Source organism: Dermochelys coriacea, chromosome 9, assembly GCF_009764565.3.
Source record: "Dermochelys coriacea isolate rDerCor1 chromosome 9, rDerCor1.pri.v4, whole genome shotgun sequence".
In the NCBI taxonomy this organism is placed as follows: Eukaryota; Metazoa; Chordata; order Testudines; family Dermochelyidae; genus Dermochelys; species Dermochelys coriacea.
In genome coordinates, this window is record NC_050076.1 from 97,821,371 (window position 1) to 97,841,261 (window position 19,891).

The 19,891-nt window shown below is 44.6% G+C and overlaps 1 protein-coding gene across 3 annotated transcripts in view; it reads left to right on the forward strand.

The window, feature by feature from the left end:
• The first annotated feature begins 941 nt into the window (after nucleotides 1-941).
• ATP11C (ATPase phospholipid transporting 11C) overlaps nucleotides 942-19,891 on the forward strand; it is a 123,243-nt gene continuing 104,293 nt past the window's right edge. For 2 of the 3 annotated variants that reach the window (XM_038415504.2, XM_038415503.2), the window contains exon 1: nucleotides 942-1,478. In XM_038415504.2, the coding sequence (XP_038271432.1) occupies nucleotides 1,452-1,478 (27 nt within the window). In that variant the 5' untranslated portion in view covers nucleotides 942-1,451. The remainder of the gene's footprint in view (nucleotides 1,479-19,891) is intronic. The other variant, XR_006274016.1, reaches the window with a different exon arrangement.

The window sequence follows — 19,891 nt, forward strand, 5'->3', positions numbered from 1 at the left end:
CTTGTTAACTGCTGGAATTAGCCTACCTTGCTTGTCACCATGAAAGGTTTTCCTCCTTCCCCCCCCCCCCTGCTGCTGGTGATGGCTCATCTTAAGTGATCACTCTCCTTACAGTGTGTATGATAAACCCATTGTTTCATGTTCTCTGTGTGTGTGTATATAAATCTCTCCTCTGTTTTTTCCACCAAATGCATCCGATGAAGTGAGCTGTAGCTCACGAAAGCTTATGCTCTAATAAATTTGTTACAGGTTTCAGAGTAGCAGCCGTGTTAGTCTGTATTCGCAAAAAGAAAAGGAGTACTTGTGGCACCTTAGAGACTAACAAAATTTGTTAGTCTCTAAGGTGCCACAAGTACTCCTTTTCTTTTTATAAATTTGTTAGTCTCTCAGGTGCCACAAGTCCTCCTTTTCTTTTTGTGAATACAGACTAACACGGCTGCTACTCTGAAACCTGTCAATGGGGGTGGGGGAAAGGATGATGTTGGTTTATTTGTATTCATTTTTAAAATAATCTAAAACTCAGGCGAGCTGGCGGCTGCCCCTGCCCTGCAGCAGCTGCTACGTGTTCTCCCGCGGCATGAGCTCCGCTGGAGAGATGAAGTGAGCTGTAGCTCACGAAAGCTTATGCTCTAATAAATTTGTTAGTCTCTAAGGTGCCACAAGTACTCCTTTTCTTTTTGCGAATACAGACTAACACGGCTGCTACTCTGAAACGTTTAGAAACGATATTTCAACCCCGCCCCGGGCTTATCTGTAGCCGCGGTTGCGAGCCGTGGGCAGCGCAGGCGCTGCTCTCGGGCTGGTGGTGAGTACTACACATCCCAGGCTGCTCTTGGGGAGGTCCCCCCACTCCCCCCCCGAGAACCAGCCAGACAAAAGCCATAGGGGGAGGCGCGCTTACTTAGCAAGAGAAAGTGGAAGTAAGCGGGGCGGGGTGGCTGGGCGCAGGGCCGAAGCGAGGGGAGCGCTCGGAGGCGCTTTCCGCGCAGGAAGCGGCTTGCGCGCCCTGAGCCTTGGAGAGGTCGGGGGCGCTGCGCCCTAGCGCACGGGCCGCTCCCCGGCTCAGGCAGCAGGGCCGCGGGGTGGCGTCCTGTGCCGCCGCCGCCGCTGGCGGGAGGGAGAAGCCGCTCAGTCCCCGGGGCCGTCTCCGCGCCCTGGAGCCGAGCCGGTGGGCGGGGAGGGAGCCCAAGCGCGGCGCAGCCCGGCGATGGTGCCCGGCTCCCGGCGGCGGCGGCGCCCGGGGGGAGCCTAGCGGCGGCGCCCCGGGAGGCGAAGGAGAGCCCCCCCCCCCAGTGCCGGGGGGCAAGGCGGCTGGGAGCTGCGCGCCGGTGGGGCGGGGGGCGGTGGGAAGCTTGTGGCCGGCCCTGGCGCTGCTCCGCCCGCCGCAGTAGTTTTCTGCAGGGGCTTGTACTGTCCGGCTGCCTGACACCCTGAGCCGCCTCCGCCTCGCAATGTTTCGCTGGAGCATTAATCGCTTTGTAAGTACCCCCCTCTCCCCCCCCCCATGTTCTCTGGCTGGTGCTCGCTGTTCAGCGGGGCAGGGACCGCTTCTGGGGCGCATGCCCCCCACCCCCGGGCCCGGTGCAGTGACGGGAAGGCACCTGGCAACATCGCAGCTCACGGGCTGATCACGCAGCCCCCTTCGCCAGTCCCCCCCCCCCCCGGTGAAATGAAATGAAGGCACTGGGCATTGCTCCAGATTAGGGGCTGATCGCATGTCTCCTTCTCCAGCCCCCCGAATGCGGTCCCGCCAAGGGACAGTGCATGTTCTCAGCCCCGGAGCTGATAGCCTCTCCAGATGCACCAAACTGAAGGCACGGTGCAGGATGGAAAAGACAACAAAACCAGATGGCTCTCCCCCTCTCCCTAAATGCTGATTATAGCCTGCCAGGCTCGATGGGATTGGCAGGTGAATAATTCCTCCTGATCCTGCAGAAATAATGACCAAAATCTGGCTTTTGATTGTCTGAGCCATCTCTGTCTTTTGTTCCCTCTGTCAGAAGCAAATGGTCACCTCCAGTGGTCACTGACACTGAATACAAAGGCTTAATAAAGGGAATTTTCTGCATCTCTTTGAGGCTATGCCTGCAGGTATCATGGGGCTAATGGCAGTAGGAACCAAGGCAACTGCATAAAGTGTGCATATGCTGTTACATCCACTTTACAGGGCAGGCAAAAGGAGCTGAAGCTGTCCGGAATGGGAAACCTCCCCTCAAACCAGCAAAAATCGCTTTCCTGGTAGTGGAGAAAATTGTACCAGGAACCTTGGAGATAATGTACATGGTCATGTAAAACAGGGACTTGCCTTTTGGAGGTGGCCCTTAGCCTATGTTATACTGTGTGTGTCTCTGGTGGTGATCTAGGAATGTGGACAAGGATGCTGCAGGGGGGGCATTGCTCCTGACACCAGGCAGTGGTGTGCCTGGAGAAAAAGCTGAGTTTCAGAAGCTTGCAGCAGAACCTCTAGCATACCCTTGTGCTTGCGCACAAAAGGAATAGGGAACATTTACATGAAATGTAAAAGCAGAGTGCTGAACTCAAAAGTGAGTAAGTTTGGAGCCAATTTGCTAGAATACAGAGTAACACCAGAGCAAATTAGCCTTTGCAAGCTGTTAGACCAGGTAGGTTTGGGTTTTTTTGTTTTTTTGCAACAGCTGTTCCTTTCTGCAGAGTACAAATCCGTTATTAATTACACTCTGAAGTTGTGGGCAATTGGATTGTAATTCTTCCAGTGATGAGAAAAGGATCTGAATTGGACACTATTTAAATCTTTATGGAAGAAAATTTCTGAGTAGCTAACTGTTTACAATATCTGATGTAAAGATCTGTTCAGGGTCTAGGACGTTGTGTTTTTTGTTTTGTTTTGTTTTTTACAGTTTACTTGTTATGGAAACGTTTAGAAGCTATATTTAAATGATATCTTTTCTTGAATATTGTGAATATTTGCTTATCTTTGACAGAATTTCCATTGTTTTCTTGTTTTGGAACCCTGTAAAAGCCATTTACATCTGGCTAGAAGTTCTGTGTCACTATTTCATGTTTTTCAGCATTAGATTGTCCTAGAATAACAAATAATATCAATTGAACTTTGTTATAGAGGCAGTATGGTTTAAAGACTTGTACAGAAAAAATATTAGAAATGTGTAGTTACAAAATGAAACATTTGAAAGCCAAGAAATACTAAGTTAATGTTACAGTGGGATTGGCAGAGGTGTGGGGGGGTGGGGAGATGGGGTGTTCACATGTCTGTGTGGAAATGTGTGGCAAAGGTTCTTTGGCGAATCTGAATTCTGACCCAGTATGCCCACCTCCTGTTGGAATTTATGATTTCCTTGTTTACATTGGTATCTGATAGGGTAACATGATGTGCTCTATGTTATGTTGTGTGGCTTGCGTGTACTTTCAGAAGCAAGGTAAGCATGTATCATAAACTCTTATTTTTTTGAAGTGTATTGGGGTGACAATGTGGGGTATTACAACCCCTGCATATATGAGAGGTCTGATGTAGATTGTGCTGCCTTGTTTATATCAAAGGAATTCATGGGGGAGAGGGCTGTTTCTGGACGGAGTATTGAGGGTGACAGATGACATGTTCGCATGGGGGGGGTTCACTGTCATTGTACCGGCGGCTGTTTCTTGGTTGGCAGCCTGTGTGCAGCGGGTGGGAGATATGCATTTTCAACATGGGGTTGAGAGGTTGTTTCATGTTGCAAATGCAGATCGGGTTTTCTTTGTTTGCGGTATGGTGGCTCCTTGGGTCATTTTTCAGTGGTCAGTGGACCTCTGCTTCAGAGGAGAAACTGAGTGAGGCAATTGTAGAAAAAGCTGTTCTGTTTACTAGACACAGTCACAAAATGTGGACAATTACCAGAAGAGAGGCTCTGGAAGTTCTCTGACCTACTACCCAGCTGCCCTCTCTGGGCCTGATTCACCATTGTCATGCACCTTGTCTAGCCATTTACATTGGTGTAAAGAGGGTGTGAAATGCTACCAAATCAAAACAGTAATATTTTACATTTCCTGTACGCCACTATAAAACAATGTGCAGAAAGGGCAGTGCTGAGTGGTTCCGTCAGTCAAAACTGTCTGCACATACTCAGAATGATTCTGCAAAGCTACCTCTGCAGGTGGAGTAGGGACATTAAAAAAACAGTACTCAATTTAAAGGGCTCCGATTCACCCAAGTTTTAAAGGGGTTTTAATTTGTAGTTTCAGGATGGATGAGATTACGGGGTCAGAGTTAAGGTTTTTAGCAGGACCTGAACTGTGCATTTTTGTACTTTATAACAAGTCTTCATTACTTCATAGGAAAAAAGGTTTTAAAATAAGTGTTTTCGAGATCATATTAAAAGCATGTATTTTTTTTTTAAAAAAAAACCCTTGTGTATTCCTAATACCTTGGTTCTTAAGACTGAAAGAGTTTAATCAAATTTACTCCTTTTACACCTAACGTGTTTTACACTCGGGACTTCATTCTGCTTTGCCAATGAAACTAAATCAGTGAATTTTGCCTTCTAATTCTTCTTCAGTTGTGCAAGGCTTCAGTGTTTGCATTGTAAACATTAGTGCCTGTAAACAACAAAAATAAGCTGACTTAATTTGACTTAAAACAACAAAAACAATTTCTTTTTTTTGAGGAGTTTATTTTTTTCATGTCTTTAATTATGGATAGGGTTAGCAAAATTCAATTTTTTTAAAAAATAATTTTGACAGATAATATCAACATTGGTTTAAATTTTCACAGTTGGGTGACATGGATTTTAAGCTTTTTTTTTTTTTTTTTTTTCAGTTTTTATCAATGTATATTTTTACAGTGGTGGGAAATAAGTGTGGGTGTCAGACACCTATGTATTGACAGTAGACGTTGAGATTCCAAAAGTTAAAGCCTTATAACCATTAAAACTTAAATTGTCAACATCACATCAAAATATATAAAGTAAATAACCTTAAATCAAACTAATAATTTCTCAAGGAGCATTTTTCTTAATGTGCCTATCTGGCAATTTCAGTTATCATTAATGAAATTATTTTTTTGTTGGTTTGTATGTGTACAATTTGTGAAATTGACCTTTACTGACAAAAATCTAATTCTTTCAAGCCTAATTATGGTCAGAGCTCACCAGTTTTCTTAAATGTATATGTTCCTAATCTGTGTCCAGATTTGGGGTCTGAATCTGAACACTTGTCACTACTAAGCTTTGACAGACCCTGTCTCATCTGTAAAAGCAGTTAGCTACTGATAATCCCAATAGCGTGGATATACAGCTTAATTTAAAGCAGTTGTAAAGGTGCCAGCCAATAGGTCTGGTAAGTATGTCTTGTTTCCAGATATAATGACAGGTTTCAGAGTAGCAGTCGAGTTAGTCTGTATTCACAAAAAGAATAGAAGGACTTGTGGTACTTTAGAGACTAACAAATGTATTTGAGCATAAGCTTTCGTGATGAAGTGAACTGTAGCTCACGAAAGCTTATGCTCAAATAAATTTGTTAGTCTCTAAGGTGTCACAAGTCCTCTTTTTTTCTTTTTGTCTCCAAATAGTATGTTAAGGACCTTCAGTACCACTGAAGCTGCTTTGAGATTTTCATTGTGATCTCATTGCTTGAGCTGAATTTTGTAATTGCTCGTTTTCCCTGTGCAGCAGTAATTGTGTGGAGCCCAGAGTCTTAGCATTATTGCAGTAGACTGTCAGTTTATTTAGGACTGTAATTTCTAGCACAGTGCAGAGCTAACAGAACCGATTGGGATTACGTCGGAGTTTATATTTTTATACATGTGTAGTGTGGGAGAACTGAGTATTCTGGAGGCCAAATTATACCTCTCAGCTATAGGTTACTTAGTTAGAAGTATAAAATGGTTCCAGAGTTGTCGCTATTGAATCACTGGACTTAATATGTTTGAGGGAGAGTTGAGGGCTATATTTGAGGCACGGGTTTGACTAAGGTTTTGACTGAAGCGAGGTCATAACACAGCAGCTCTGAAACCAATAATGGCTAGTCAGCCTGAACACAACTCCAATGCTCCTACAGATATTGTAGAGTCTACCAGTTCTTGACAGAAGCCTTTTCACTTCAGAAGTGTAATCTCAAGCAAACACCGCAAAAGAAGAAAAGAAATCCTCAGAGCTGGCCTGAATGTTCCATAAGGGCTAACCAATTACATAAAAATTCCCCTTAAGGGGAGGGGGGAAATGCTTTGAGTTGAATTCGGCTGCTGCAGATGGGATACTTCTTCCAGAAGAAGTTTTCTTGATGTGGCCAAACAACAAAAGCGTTGAGCCAGCAGAGAAATGTTCCTAGATTTGGCACAAGACTGAGTTAAATTCAAGTCAAGGTCTGGGAGATGTATTTCAGTGCATTGCAACTAGAGCCAACAGCTTTGTCTCCGCAGTTTTGAAATGTAAGTGGTGACCACCGACTGTATTTTCTATTGCACAATGAAGTTAACCCAATGTCTCGGGCACAAATATAAAATAGACTACAAAAGTGTGCAGACTAGCCATTATTGTTTTCAGTGCTGCTGTGTTATGACCATGCTTCAGTCAAATCCTTAGTCAAACCCGTGCCTCAAATATAGCCCTCAGCTCTCCCTCAAACATAATTAAGTCCAGTGATTCAATAGCAACATCTTTGGAACAATTTTACACTTCTAGCCGAGAGACCTATAGCTGAGAGGTATAATTTAGCCTCCAAAGTTCTTCAGTTGTCCTACAATACACGTGTATAAAAATATAAACCCCAATGTAATCCCAATCGGTTAGCTCTGCACTACGCTGGGGAAATTACACTCCTAAATAAATGGGCACAATCTATTGCAATAATGCTAAGACACTGCGCTCCACCCAGTTACTGCAGCACAGGGTCTACCCCTGCATTGTCACTGGCGGCTGACTTTTACACATTTGTCTTGTTTGTAATTTATACCAAATAAATATTGTAAAGCACGATTGAGCATTCTTTCGCTCTTCTGTGACCCAAACAAAAAAATCAGAATGTCTAGATTATTGACAACATTAAAGATTAAAAACCCCCAACCTCCTCCTCTTCCCCCCCCTTGTGTGCCCCCCTATGCCACCTTTAAAATACATTCCGTGCGACATCTTCCGGGGATACTGAGATTCACCATCCTTAAGGACAGTCTCTAATCTCTCCGACAGAGTGAATTTTTCATGAGTGCAACGAGTTAAATTTTTATAAAACGATCTTAGCATGGTCTTGTTTTTAATGCTTGGATTTAGGCAGTGTTAGCCGCAGCACTGGGCGATGCCTCAGGCTGCTCTGTAACCTCCAGCCTGAATTGACTGGAAGCTTCCTCTAAAGCACAAGGGGGGAAAAGAATGATTGAAAAACCTGGAATGGAATTTTCTCTGATCTACTTGGCTTGGGGCTCGGAAACGTGCAAGGTACCTACCAGCTGGAAGCTAAACCTTAGAGGCAGGTGTGAAAGATAAAGGGAGGAGAGGCCCTACCAGGGGCAGTGCCGTGGTGAGGCACCAGGTGTTGGGAAGGGTCTGGAGGCTGGAGTTTCTGCCAGGAAGATGTCCCTGGGCTCTGATTGTGGGGACCTTCTCCATGTGCTGACTCAGCTTCTGGTTAGAAGGTGTGAGACAAATTTTAAAGCTCCACCACTACCCCCAGGTGCTGAAAGGATGAAGGCGCTTTCTCTATTCACTCCCGGTTTTCCCCACAGAGAAGCGGTTGAGAATGGAGATCAGCTTCCTGGCTGCTGCTTTGTTGAGCGGGGGTAGGGAGGTGGCGGTGGTCTGCCACTCTGTCTCCCAGCCTTCTTTCCTTTTGGGTTACCCTACACTATGCATCCGATGAAGTGAGCTATAGCTCATGCTCAGATAAATTTGTTGGTCTCTAAGGTGCCACAAGTCCTCCTTTTCTTTTTGCTTACACTATGAGTAATTCCTATATTTGCTACTGCTTTCAGTTTTGCCCAGTGGTAGCAGCATGAAACTGATTCTCTTGATTCCCAGGATTCCAAATAGCAGCAGTGCAATTGGCTGGAGTCTTGCTAGTTTACTCTGCTTGGCTAAGCAATGAGCAGCAGCAGAGACACTGGAACTGTCTGCGTAGGCTCAGGAAGGCAGCATGGCCATAAGAGAGAGAAACTGAAAAATAAAAGCCTTGAGCTGCATTGTTCTTCTGCAGCTGCAGCCAGATGGAGTCCCTATTAAGGAGTGCGGAGGGTTGCCAGACCTGGTGTGGGGGTGCAGGTCTTCTGCCTGGGTGTGCCTCAGGGATCCCAGGAGGTCTCCTAGATTTGGAGGCGGGTCTTATAGCCTATTCCTGGAGGGAGCAACATGTGGGGATCTCTGCAAAGAGATCTTCAGAGAGATTCCTCTTCCAGTGCCCCATCCTGTGGTTTCTGGAAATGTTAGTCTTTCAAGAGACTTGCACGTCATGGCAGCAGCACTGCGGAAAAATTCAGTACCACTATTAAAATGGGAGGAAGATTGTCTGACATGAGGATAAAGCTACTCTGACAGATGCTGTCACTTCTCAACTAGATGGCTTCTGCCAGAGCCTCATAAATGGCAATGAATATTAAAACCCCATTGTCACATGCATCTCACAGCTTATATATAACAAATGTTGCTTCCCCTATCAACATTGAAATTGATTATTGAACTTGGCTCAGTTTTCTTTCTGTAGATGTATTCTTATGTAAGATTTAAAAAGAACGGGAGGAAATTAACTACCAGTAGTGGGAGAGGGTACAGTCAGAATACATAGTTTATTTTGGAGCTGTTCCACTACTCTGCCTACATACAAGTAGAAATTTCAGGATTCTGATCTTCATTTCATAAATGTAAATTTAAAGTGATTTTGCTGAAGTCAATGACATCACCTTTGTTAGTAAGGTTAGAATTGGGCCCAGTACATGGAGGAATCGGATGCACATAGTTATTAATCTACTTTAACGGATACAGCCAGCTTGAAATATAATCCGTTAAAAGGTTTCAGAGGAGCAGCTGTGTTAGTCTGTATCCACAAAAAGAATAGGAGTACTTGTGGCACCTTAGAGACTAACAAATTTATTTGAGCATAAGCTTTTGTGAGCTACGTGCATCCAATGAAGTGAGCTGTAGCTCATGAAAGCTTATGCTCAAATAAATTTGTTAGTCTCTAAGGTGCCACAAGTCCTCCTTTTCTTAATCCGTTAGAAGTAGCTTCCAGTACTACACTGGAAGTACTACACTCTCTAGGAATGTTTTGTGGTCTTGCAATCATATTTTTCTTAAAACTCGTGTTGCTATGAGAAAAGCCACAGAAACAAAGTGGGAAGGTGGCTGTCTATACAGTGAAGAGTGAAAATAACAAAGTGCTGTCAAATGGAAGAATTAGAGAAATATGTTTGTTTCTAAACAAGAGTAATTTTAGGTGTTAGTGATCTAAACAAGAATAGGAAGTGTCCTTTGAAACAAATTGACTTCAGTAGATTTACACCACTTGTAATCTCCTTGGACCATTCTCCTTTTATGGGTAAAACTTGTTCACCAGAGTCTTGAAATCAGTTAGGTCATTTGAATCGGTAAAATAAGCAGGATTGGGCCATTGTCCAAATCAGACGACTTAGAATGAGCTAATGCTGCACAGTGGTTAGGCTTTTTCAGCCATGTCTCCTCCGAAGTCCTACAGCAGTAGCAATGTGTTTTCCAGTCAAAGATATTATCTCACTCACCTTGTGTCTCTCTATCCTGTGACCAACAGAACATATACTTCGGTTGCTGTCTGATCTGATTTGTCACAGGTGTAAATGTGGGCAAATTCCTTTGGCTTGAGTGTTATTTTGAATTTACATCCTGCAAATGAAGCTGGAATCTGGCTCCTGAAGTTAACCCTCCTTAAATCATAGAATATCAGGTTGGAATGGACCTCAGGAGGTCATCTAGTCCAACCCCCTGCTCAAAGCAGGGCCAATCCCCAATCTTTGCCCCAGATCCCTATATGGCTCCCTCAAGGATTGAACTCACCAAAGAATGTGAAAGATCTAAAAGTACGGAAGTTGGCATACACATTTTAAATTGGCTACCATTCAAATGGTGCTCGAATTAAAAAATAAGTGGACAGTAATTTACAACCCCAGTTTATTTGGTCTTAAATTTCACTACCCTGGACTTCTTGGGCATGTTACACTTTGCTGTAGTTGTGCTCTGAAGCTATTTCATTGTATAATACCAAATGGATTGGTTTAGTTAAATCGCCTTCTAGGAGTTTTGTTAGTAGTTGCGAGGCTTACATGCAGGGAACTGAGCGCAGAGTTTGACCATCTTCACACCAGTAATACCATAATATAACTCCCTCAACGTCAATGAATCATCTGTGGTCTGGGTTGGTAGGAAGAACCGTCTCTGTGATTTACTTTCAAAAAAGAAAGAAATTCATGTTTATCATTAAGATCTTCAAAGAGTCCACAGATTCCCTTCTGAGCCTGGGCTTTTATGTCCACATGTGCCTCTTTTCTATAGTTTGGATTCTTGTTGTTGTTTTTAGAGTAATATTTGTGCTACTCAATCTAAAGCAGCAGCAAGCCCAACAGCTACCAACAAAACTTTCTTTCTCTCCCCCCCCCCCCCATATGCTCCTCTCAGCCCCTTCTGAAAAGCCTCAGTAAATAGGCCTTGAAGCATGCCCTAAAGGTCAGTCGACTTGAGCTATTTGGGGTGAAGGCAGAAACATAGCTCTGTTAAGTTTTCTCACAGGTTTCAGAGTAGCAGCCCTGTTAGTCTGTATTCGCAAAAAGAAAAGGAGTACTTGTGGCACCTTAGAGACTAACAAATTTATTAGAGCATAAGCTTTCGTGAGCTACAGCTCACTTCATCGGATGCATTTGGTGGAAAAAAACAGAGGAGAGATTTATATATATACACACACACACACACAGAACATGAAACAATGGGTTTATCATACACACTGTAAGGAGAATGATCACTTAAGATAAGCCATCACCAGCAGCGGGGGGGGGGGGGGGGGGGGGGGGGGGGAGGAGGAAAACCTTTCATGGTGACAAGCAAGGAAGGCTAATTCCAGCAGTTAACAAGAATATCAGAGGAACAGTGGGGGGTGGGGTGGGAGGGAGAAATACCATGGGGAAATAGTTTTACTTTGTGTAATGACTCATCCATTCCCAGTCTCTATTCAAGCCTAAGTTAATTGTATCCAGTTTGCAAATTAATTCCAATTCAGCAGTCTCTTGTTGGAGTCTGTTTTTGAAGCTTTTTTGTTGAAGTATAGCCACTCTTAGGTCTGTGATCGAATGACCAGAGAGATTGAAGTGTTCTCCAACTGGTTTTTGAATGTTATAATTCTTGACGTCTGATTTGTGTCCATTCATTCTTTTACGTAGAGACTGTCCAGTTTGGCCAATGTACATGGCAGAGGGGCATTGCTGGCACATGATGGCATATATCACATTGGTAGATGCGCAGGTGAACGAGCCTCTGATAGTGTGGCTGATGTGATTAGGCCCTCTGATGGTATCCCCTGAATAGATATGTGGACAGAGTTGGCAACGGGCTTTGTTGCAAGGATAGGTTCCTGGGTTAGTGGTTCTGTTGTGTGGTGTGTGGTTGCTGGTGAGTATTTGCTTCAGATTGGGGGGCTGTCTGTAAGCAAGGACTGGTCTGTCTCCCAAGATCTGTGAGAGTGATGGGTCGTCCTTCAGGATAGGTTGTAGATCCTTGATGATGCGTTGGAGAGGTTTTAGTTGGGGGCTGAAGGTGATGGCTAGTGGCGTTCTGTTGTTTTCTTTGTTGGGCCTGTCCTGTAGTAGGTGACTTCTGGGTACTCTTCTGGCTCTGTCAATCTGTTTCTTCACTTCAGCAGGTGGGTATTGTAGTTGTAGGAATGCATGATAGAGATCTTGTAGGTGTTTGTCTCTGTCTGAGGGGTTGGAGCAAATGCGGTTATATCGTAGGGCTTGGCTGTAGACAATGGATCGAGTGGTATGATCTGGATGAAAGCTAGAGGCATGTAGGTAGGAATAGCGGTCAGTAGGTTTCCGATACAGGGTGGTGTTTATGTGACCATCGCTTATTAGCACCATAGTGTCCGGGAAGTGGATCTCTTGTGTGGACTGGTCCAGGCTGAGGTTGATGGTGGGATGGAAATTGTTGAAATCATGGTGGAATTCCTCAAGAGCTTCTTTTCCATGGGTCCAGATGATGAAGATGTCATCAATGTAGCGCAAGTAGAGTAGGGGCATTAGGGGACGAGAGCTGAGGAAGCGTTGTTCTAAGTCAGCCATAAAAATGTTGGCATACTGTGGGGCCATGCGGGTACCCATCGCAGTGCCGCTGATTTGAAGGTATACATTGTCACCAAATGTGAAATAGTTATGGGTCAGGACAAAGTCACAAAGTTCAGCCACCAGGTTAGCCGTGATAGTATCGGGGATACTGTTCCTGACGGCTTGTAGTCCATCTTTGTGTGGAATGTTGGTGTAGAGGGCTTCTACATCCATAGTGGCCAGGATGGTGTTTTTAGGAAGATCACCAATGGACTGTAGTTTCCTCAGGAAATCGGTGGTGTCTCGAAGATAGCTGGGAGTGCTGGTAACGAAGGGCCTGAGCAGGGAATCTACATAGCCAGACAATCCTGCTGTCAGGGTGCCAATGCCTGAGATGATGGGGCGTCCAGGATTTCCAGGTTTATGGATCTTGGGTAGCAGATAGAATACCCCAGTTCGGGGCTCCAGGGGTGTGTCTGTGCAGATTTGTTCTTGTGCTTTTTCAGGGAGTTTCTTGAGCAAATGCTGTAGTTTCTTTTGGTAACTCTCAGTGGGATCAGAGGGTAATAGCTTGTAGAAAGTGGTGTTGGAGAGCTGCCTAGTAGCCTCTTGTTCATACTCCGACCTATGCATGATGACGACAGCACCTCCTTTGTCAGCCTTTTTGATTATGATGTCAGAGTTGTTTCTGAGGCTGTGGATGGCACTGTGTTCTGCATGGCTGAGGTTATGAGGTAAGCGATGCTGCTTTTCCACAATTTCAGCTCGTGCACGTCGGCGGAAGCAGTCTATGTAGAAATCCAGGCTGCTGTTTCGACCTTCAGGAGGAGTCCACCCAGAATCCTTCTTTTTGTAGTGTTGGCAGGAAGGTTTCTGTGGGTTAATATGTTGGTCAGAGGTGTGTTGGAAATATTCCTTGAGTCTGAGACATCGAAAATAGGATTCTAGGTCACCACAGAACTGTATCATGTTCGTGGGGGTGGAGGGGCAAAAGGAGAGGCCCCGAGATAGGACAGATTCTTCTGCTGTACTATTTCCCCATGGTATTTCTCCCTCCCACCCCACCCCCCACTGTTCCTCTGATATTCTTGTTAACTGCTGGAATTAGCCTACCTTGCTTGTCACCATGAAAGGTTTTCCTCCTTCCCCCCCTGCTGCTGGTGATGGCTTATCTTAAGTGATCACTCTCCTTACAGTGTGTATGATAAACCCATTGTTTCATGTTCTCTGTGTGTGTGTGTATATAAATCTCTCCTCTGTTTTTTCCACCAAATGCATCCGATGAAGTGAGCTGTAGCTCACGAAAGCTTATGCTCTAATAAATTTGTTAGTCTCTAAGGTGCCACAAGTACTCCTTTTCTTAGAGACTAACAAATTTATGAGCTGTAGCTCACGAAAGCTTATGCTCAAATAAATTTGTTAGTCTCTAAGGTGCCACAAGTACTCCTTTTCTTAGAGACTAACAAATTTATGAGCTGTAGCTCACGAAAGCTTATGCTCAAATAAATTTGTTAGTCTCTAAGGTGCCACAAGTACTCCTTTTCTTTTTAAGTTTTCTGCTGTCTTTCAGGTTAAAAGCCCATATACTGTCTCATTGTCCACACTCAGCAATAGATTATGTACTAATAGATGTTTTTTTTTCTGGATGCTATAATAGTGAATGTCCAGGAGTGATGCACTGGTGGTTCTCTGGTATGTTGCGTGTCTTGCTTACCTTCAGCTGTCTCTTTTTATTGCCTTCTGATACCCTGTCGTTTATTTCTTTCTTCTTCCAATTTCCTCGCCTCCTCCCCTCTCATTCCCCTCTGCTTTCTATGTGCGTGTAACAGATGGGAATTTTCCTGGAACTCTGTCTGATGTATGATTCACAGCCAGGCTGGCTTCACTTTGTCTGCACTAAGGAGTAAGTGAAGGTGGAGAGAGAGAAAATCAGGAATCCCTTTAAAAATAAAGGCAGTGGTGCACCACAATATGACTTTTGGGGCTGCTGAAGGTAGGAGGCCAACCAGAGCACCCTAGGTATGTAATGATGGCAAAGGAGGGCAGGGCAAGCACTACTTCATTGCTTTTTGGGAATGCAGCTTTAGGGCATGGCTACACTTGCAGATGTAGAGAGCGCTTTGAGTTAAAGCAGCCTTCGGAGAGCGCAGTAGGGAAAGCGCTGCAGTCTGTCCACACTAACAGCTTCAAGCCTACTGGTGTGGCCACATTTGCAGTGGCATTGGGAGCAGTGCATTAGGGACAGCTATCCCAGCATGCAAGTGACTGCAACGTGCTTTTCAAATGGGGAGAGGTGGGGTGGAGTGTGACAGGGAGTGTGTTGTGTGTATGTGGGGGGAAGAGAGAGTGGATTTTGGGGGGGCTGAGAGCATGTCAGCATGCTGTCTTGTAAGTTCAGACAGCAGCAGACCACCCCCCTCCCCACCCCGCCTCTCTCTCACACACACAGCATTCCACACTAATGGTTGCTTTGTCTCGGAGCAGGTAAGCAGCCGACTGTCAGAAACAGAGCTTTCAAAGGGCATATCCGCATTCCTGCAGCGATTCAAAAACAATGGCAAGAGTGGGCACTTGACTTAAGGGGATTATGGGATGTTTCCGGAGGCTGATCAGAGGGCAGGAAAGCAACAGTTCATTCGCACTGGCGCCGCGGCGCTCCAGCGAGGGCGCAGCAAACGTTATTCCACTCACTGTGGTGGAGTACCAACAGCGCTGTAGCCGCAGAGTCAGAGCGCTCTACGTGCGCCTGGGGCTCCTTTATTGCGCTGTAACTCGCAAGTGTAGCCAAGCCTTTAGTCAATTTGAGGTGGGAGGCAAAGTAAACCCGCACTTCAGATTAAAAGTGTAAGCATTCCAAGTCAGAGTATCTTAACATAAACACATACAGTTGAATAGGCAGTGATGTGGTCATTTATGGTCTGTTTGCCTTTGATTTGCAGAGGTCTTAACTTATAGTCAAGGGTTCATCTCAACTAAGCCCTGGTCTACATTACAAAGTATGATCAGTATTACTACATTGCTCAGGGGTGTGGAAAATCTACACCCAGGAGTGATGCAGTTATACTGACCCAACTCCTGGTGTAGACCAGTGGCTCTCAAACTTTTTTACTGGTGACTCCTTTCACATAAAGAAAAGGAGGACTTTTGCCACCTTAGAGACTAATAAATTTATTTGAGCATAAGTTTTCGTGAGCTACAGCTCAAATAAATTTGTTAGTCTCTAAAGTGCCACAAGTACTCCTTTTTCTTTTTGCGGAGACAGACTAATACGGCTGCTATTCTGGAACCCTTTCAAATAGCAAGCCTCTGCGTGCAACTCCCTCCCACCCTCTTTTATAAATTAAAAACACTTTTTTTTATATATTCAACACCATTATAAATGTTGGAGGCAAAGTGGGGTTAGGGATGGAGGTTGACAGCTCGTGACCCCCCCCCCCCCCCGCCCATGTAATAACCTTGCAACCCCCTGAGTGGACCCGACCCATGGTTTGAGAACCCCAGTATAGACACTCTCTCCTCGATGGACATAGCTACTGCCTCTCAGGGAGGTGGAGTAGTTTACCCCAATGGGAGAAGCTCTCCCATTGGCAAAGGCAGCATCTTCCCCTAAGTGTCTACAGTGTAGACAAGCTCCTTATTCTCATGCCTGTTTTCACACTCTCCTAATTCTCAACTAAAACCTAACCAAAGTTCAGGTAAAAGTTTTTTGCAACAGCTGAACATTGCAACTTGAGACTGTGCATGTTGCAGACCTTCAGCAGAGGAGAGTCCCGTATCTCTCCCCCCACTCCCCCCCCCTTTTTTTCCTTTTTTTAAACTTCGCTTTAGAATTACTGCACATACATAAATCAAGTAAATACTACAAGGTTTTAATTTAATTATTCCCTCTGCTGGTATGGATTTGCATAACTCTGCACTTGGCCAATTATGTAGTCCTTACGCAAGCAAACTGCCCATTGACTTTGGTGGCTCTCTTGCTGAAATAGGGAATGTTGTATTTGGCTATAGCCATTGGTTCCCAATGGCATTTTTGTGTGTGTGAAGCCGCCTCTTCCATAGGTTCCAATCCCATCATTCCCTCCACAACTTGCCCCATACCATGCCATGCGTGGTATGGTTACTGTCCCTTCCCCCCGTTTATGCATTTTCTCCGTGTTCATTTTTTTCTTTTCTGCATCCTGTTTCCTTCCTTTTTTTATCCTCTGGTTTCTACTGTACCCTGCTCCCCAATCACTGCTGTTTGAGTGATGTGGAGAGAAGAAAAGGGAGGCATCAATTGTATCCCGTGAGGCTGGGAGAATTACGTGTTTTGTGGTTGAGTTAGCACCACAGGAGGGGAAAAGTTCTGTGTTGTTTTTCATACCTCACTCCTCACCGTAGTATCTGAGTGCTTTTCAGAAGCATTTTCAGAAGCATTTTAAGCAACATGATTAATGTTTGTCATGTGTATGTTCTCTTATCCTTTTCCCCAGGAGGTGAAGTGTGTGCAGAAGAGTGTCCTGGTTTGGATATTATATTTTTATTAAGATGATGTTGAAGTAAAAAGAAAACAGTACAGAGTTTAAGCATAGAAGTTTCTGGTTATCAGGGAATAAGGTACAGATTATCAACAGGTGCGATGTTCGGTTTAGGAATGGGTGGCATAAGGAATACATAATCTGCAATCTTCCCGATTGGGGGTAAAAGTTTACGGGTCAAAGTACAGAAATAGAGATATGGGGGTATGTTGTTCATATAATGACTATGTTCAGGTGTGGAGTATAATGAGTGGATACGATGATGAGGATGGATTTATCCTCATTTGGTGGGATTTAATGTTCAGTGAGTTTATGGTTCCAGTTCATATGGTCCAATGGAAAAAGTTGCTCAGTCCCTTTCCCATAGTTGATGCACGATGTCATACCAGCTCACACTTCCTGGTATTGTCGGTGGTCGGTGATGTGTTCAAGTAGATTTCCCTGGACCATCGGATGGTGTCCGAGACCATGAAGCGCCGCATGAGCTGTGCGTAGCGTTGACCAATCCCACAGGTCCGCAGCACACACTTGTTGCAGGGGTCCCAAGCGCCCAGGGCTCCGACGATCAGGGCATCCATCTGCACCTCGTAGCCCTTCGCTCTCTGGGTGTCAGCCGGGGGGCGTATTTTTCCAGCTTACAAGCTCGGGCTTCGTGGAAGGCAGGGGTCCTGTTCTCAAAGGAGACGTTGACGTTCACGAGGATGATCTTTTTCTGGGCCTCGTCGGTGACTACCACGTCAGCTTGCAACTGACTGTCAATACTGGGGATGGCGCAGTTCACGGCGACCTCCCCCAGGCGCGGTGCGATGGCTTTCACCAGGCGGTTCTGGATGGCATTGTGGCGCAGCTGCCAGGCACTGGAGTGGGCTACTATAAAGTAACACTAACACACACACACACACTGCTATACGTGTTAGCACAGACAAGGTCAAAGAAAAGCGCTTTGCACTTAGCGTGAAAAGTGATGAGGTTTGTGGTACTCCTTAGTTCAGCAGCCCACTAGCCCAAGCCTTCAGCCATGTATGTGCACAAGAACTGCTCCAACACAGCCAGCTGCATTAGGAACGGCTGCAGGGCTGGAGTCAAGCAGATAACTCTGAAGCATATTTCAGTTGGGTGGGGTAGAGCTGCAATCAAGCAGCTTCCCCGCCCCGCCACCCTTTTCTCTGTGCCTTGTCCCCTCAGGACTTGTCTGACATTCCCAGGTTGGGAAACAATGCCCTGGGCCATTAAACACAAACTTTAACAGATACTGGGCCAAATTGTAGGTTACACAGTGGGATCAAGAATGTCAATGTGAGCAGAATTTGTTCCACACAATCTGCAGTACTATTAACCCTTTGCATATCAGGACTTTTATCTGCAAGCTTGCATGAATGTAGCTTCTGGTTTTAATTTATATGCAATACTACACACGGCACTAAATTAAAAGAACATTGTTACAGTTGCAGGTTTCAGAGTAGCAGCCGTGTTAGTCTGTATTCGCAAAAAGAAAAGGAGTACTTGTGGCACCTTAGAGACTAACAAATTTATTAGAGCATAAGCTTTCGTGAGCTACAGCTCACTTGAAGTGAGCTGTAGCTCACGAAAGCTTATGCTCTAATAAATTTGTTAGTCTCTAAGGTGCCACAAGTACTCCTTTTCTTATTGTTACAGTTGCAAAGTCAAGCACTAGAAGGTTGGGAAAATGTCAGATTTAAGGCTGCCTGCTTTAATTCAGTCTTCTTGTGCATCTGCTTTCTGAGACTGTCTTTAATTACAAAAAGAAATGGAGGACTTGTGGCACCTTAAAACTAACAAATTTATTTGAGCATAAGCTTTTGAGAGCTAAAGCTCACTTATGCTCAAATAAATTTGTTAGTCTCTAAGGTGCCACAAGTCCTCCTTTTCTTTTTGCGAATACAGACCTAACACGGCTGCTACTTTGAAATCTTTAATTACATGATCACATGCTATTTTATTGACAGCCTCATTTAGTGCACAGGATGGACAGTGCTCGCGTAAATGAAAAACTGTTCAATATGTTGCTTTCTCAATGTTCAGTGTGTGGCCCTAGAACTTGTCTATTGCACAGTGTTCTAACCCTACTCTGAAGGCAGAATTAATAATTTCCTATGAGCTTTTCTATGCTGCTCATGACCACATTAGTGGATTTATTTTCACGACACCCTGGTGAGGTGAGGGGATGCTGTTATCCTCATTTTACAGATGGGGGGCCAAGTCACAGAGAGATTAAGGGAACACTTTTACTAATTTTAGATGCCTAACTTGACATGACTAGGACCTGATTTTTCACAATCCTTAGTTTATATAGCATGTTATACGTTCAGAACAGAGCTCCCCTTGAGTGGCAGCTGTGAGCTCTCAGCACTTAAGGGTCTCAAGTTGGGCAGCCAGAAACTGAGGAATATGCTGTGACAGCAACAACCTGTCAAAAGTTTGGTTTTAGTGACATACTTGTCTAGCATCACCTAGAAACTCTGGGTCAGAGGCAGGGATAGAATCGGATTCTCTGGAGTAGCATTCAGCTACTTCCTGCATTCCCCTGCCGCGTTTACTACACATCTTCCAATTTCTGCAGCAAAAGAGGCAGGGATCCTCGAGGAAAACCATTTCTTTTACTATACATTCCTAATTCATATTGAGAGCAGGTCTGTCTTGTGCATTAAATGAGGCAGGGGTATGGAAAAATATTATGTGATCATGTAATTCAAGATTGTACCATAGTGCAACACACAAAGAGTCTGAATTAAGGTTGCACGGGCAACCTTAATTCGGCATATCCTAATTTCAGAGTGCTTGACTTTGCAACCTTTAATAATGTTCTTTTAATGTAGTCTTTTGTGTAAATTCCCTAGGGATTATTTTTTTTAAAATAAGCAAGCTGAAAAAACAAATTCTGTCATGTGACATCCTATTGACATCGATATAGGACATCAGCAGGGTTGTAACCTTTAGATCCACCACCTAGACCCCTGCCACTTGAGCTAATGGAGTAACTGAAAGCTGTAGTTGGTTGTCCTCTTCTGTGTGGATCAACACTAAAATGGGATGTAACGTGTTTTGCTAGTGAGTTTCATGGGTATTTGCTGACAGCAGAGGAAAGGTGAGACTCTGGAATCTTGGGTTCCATCCTGGG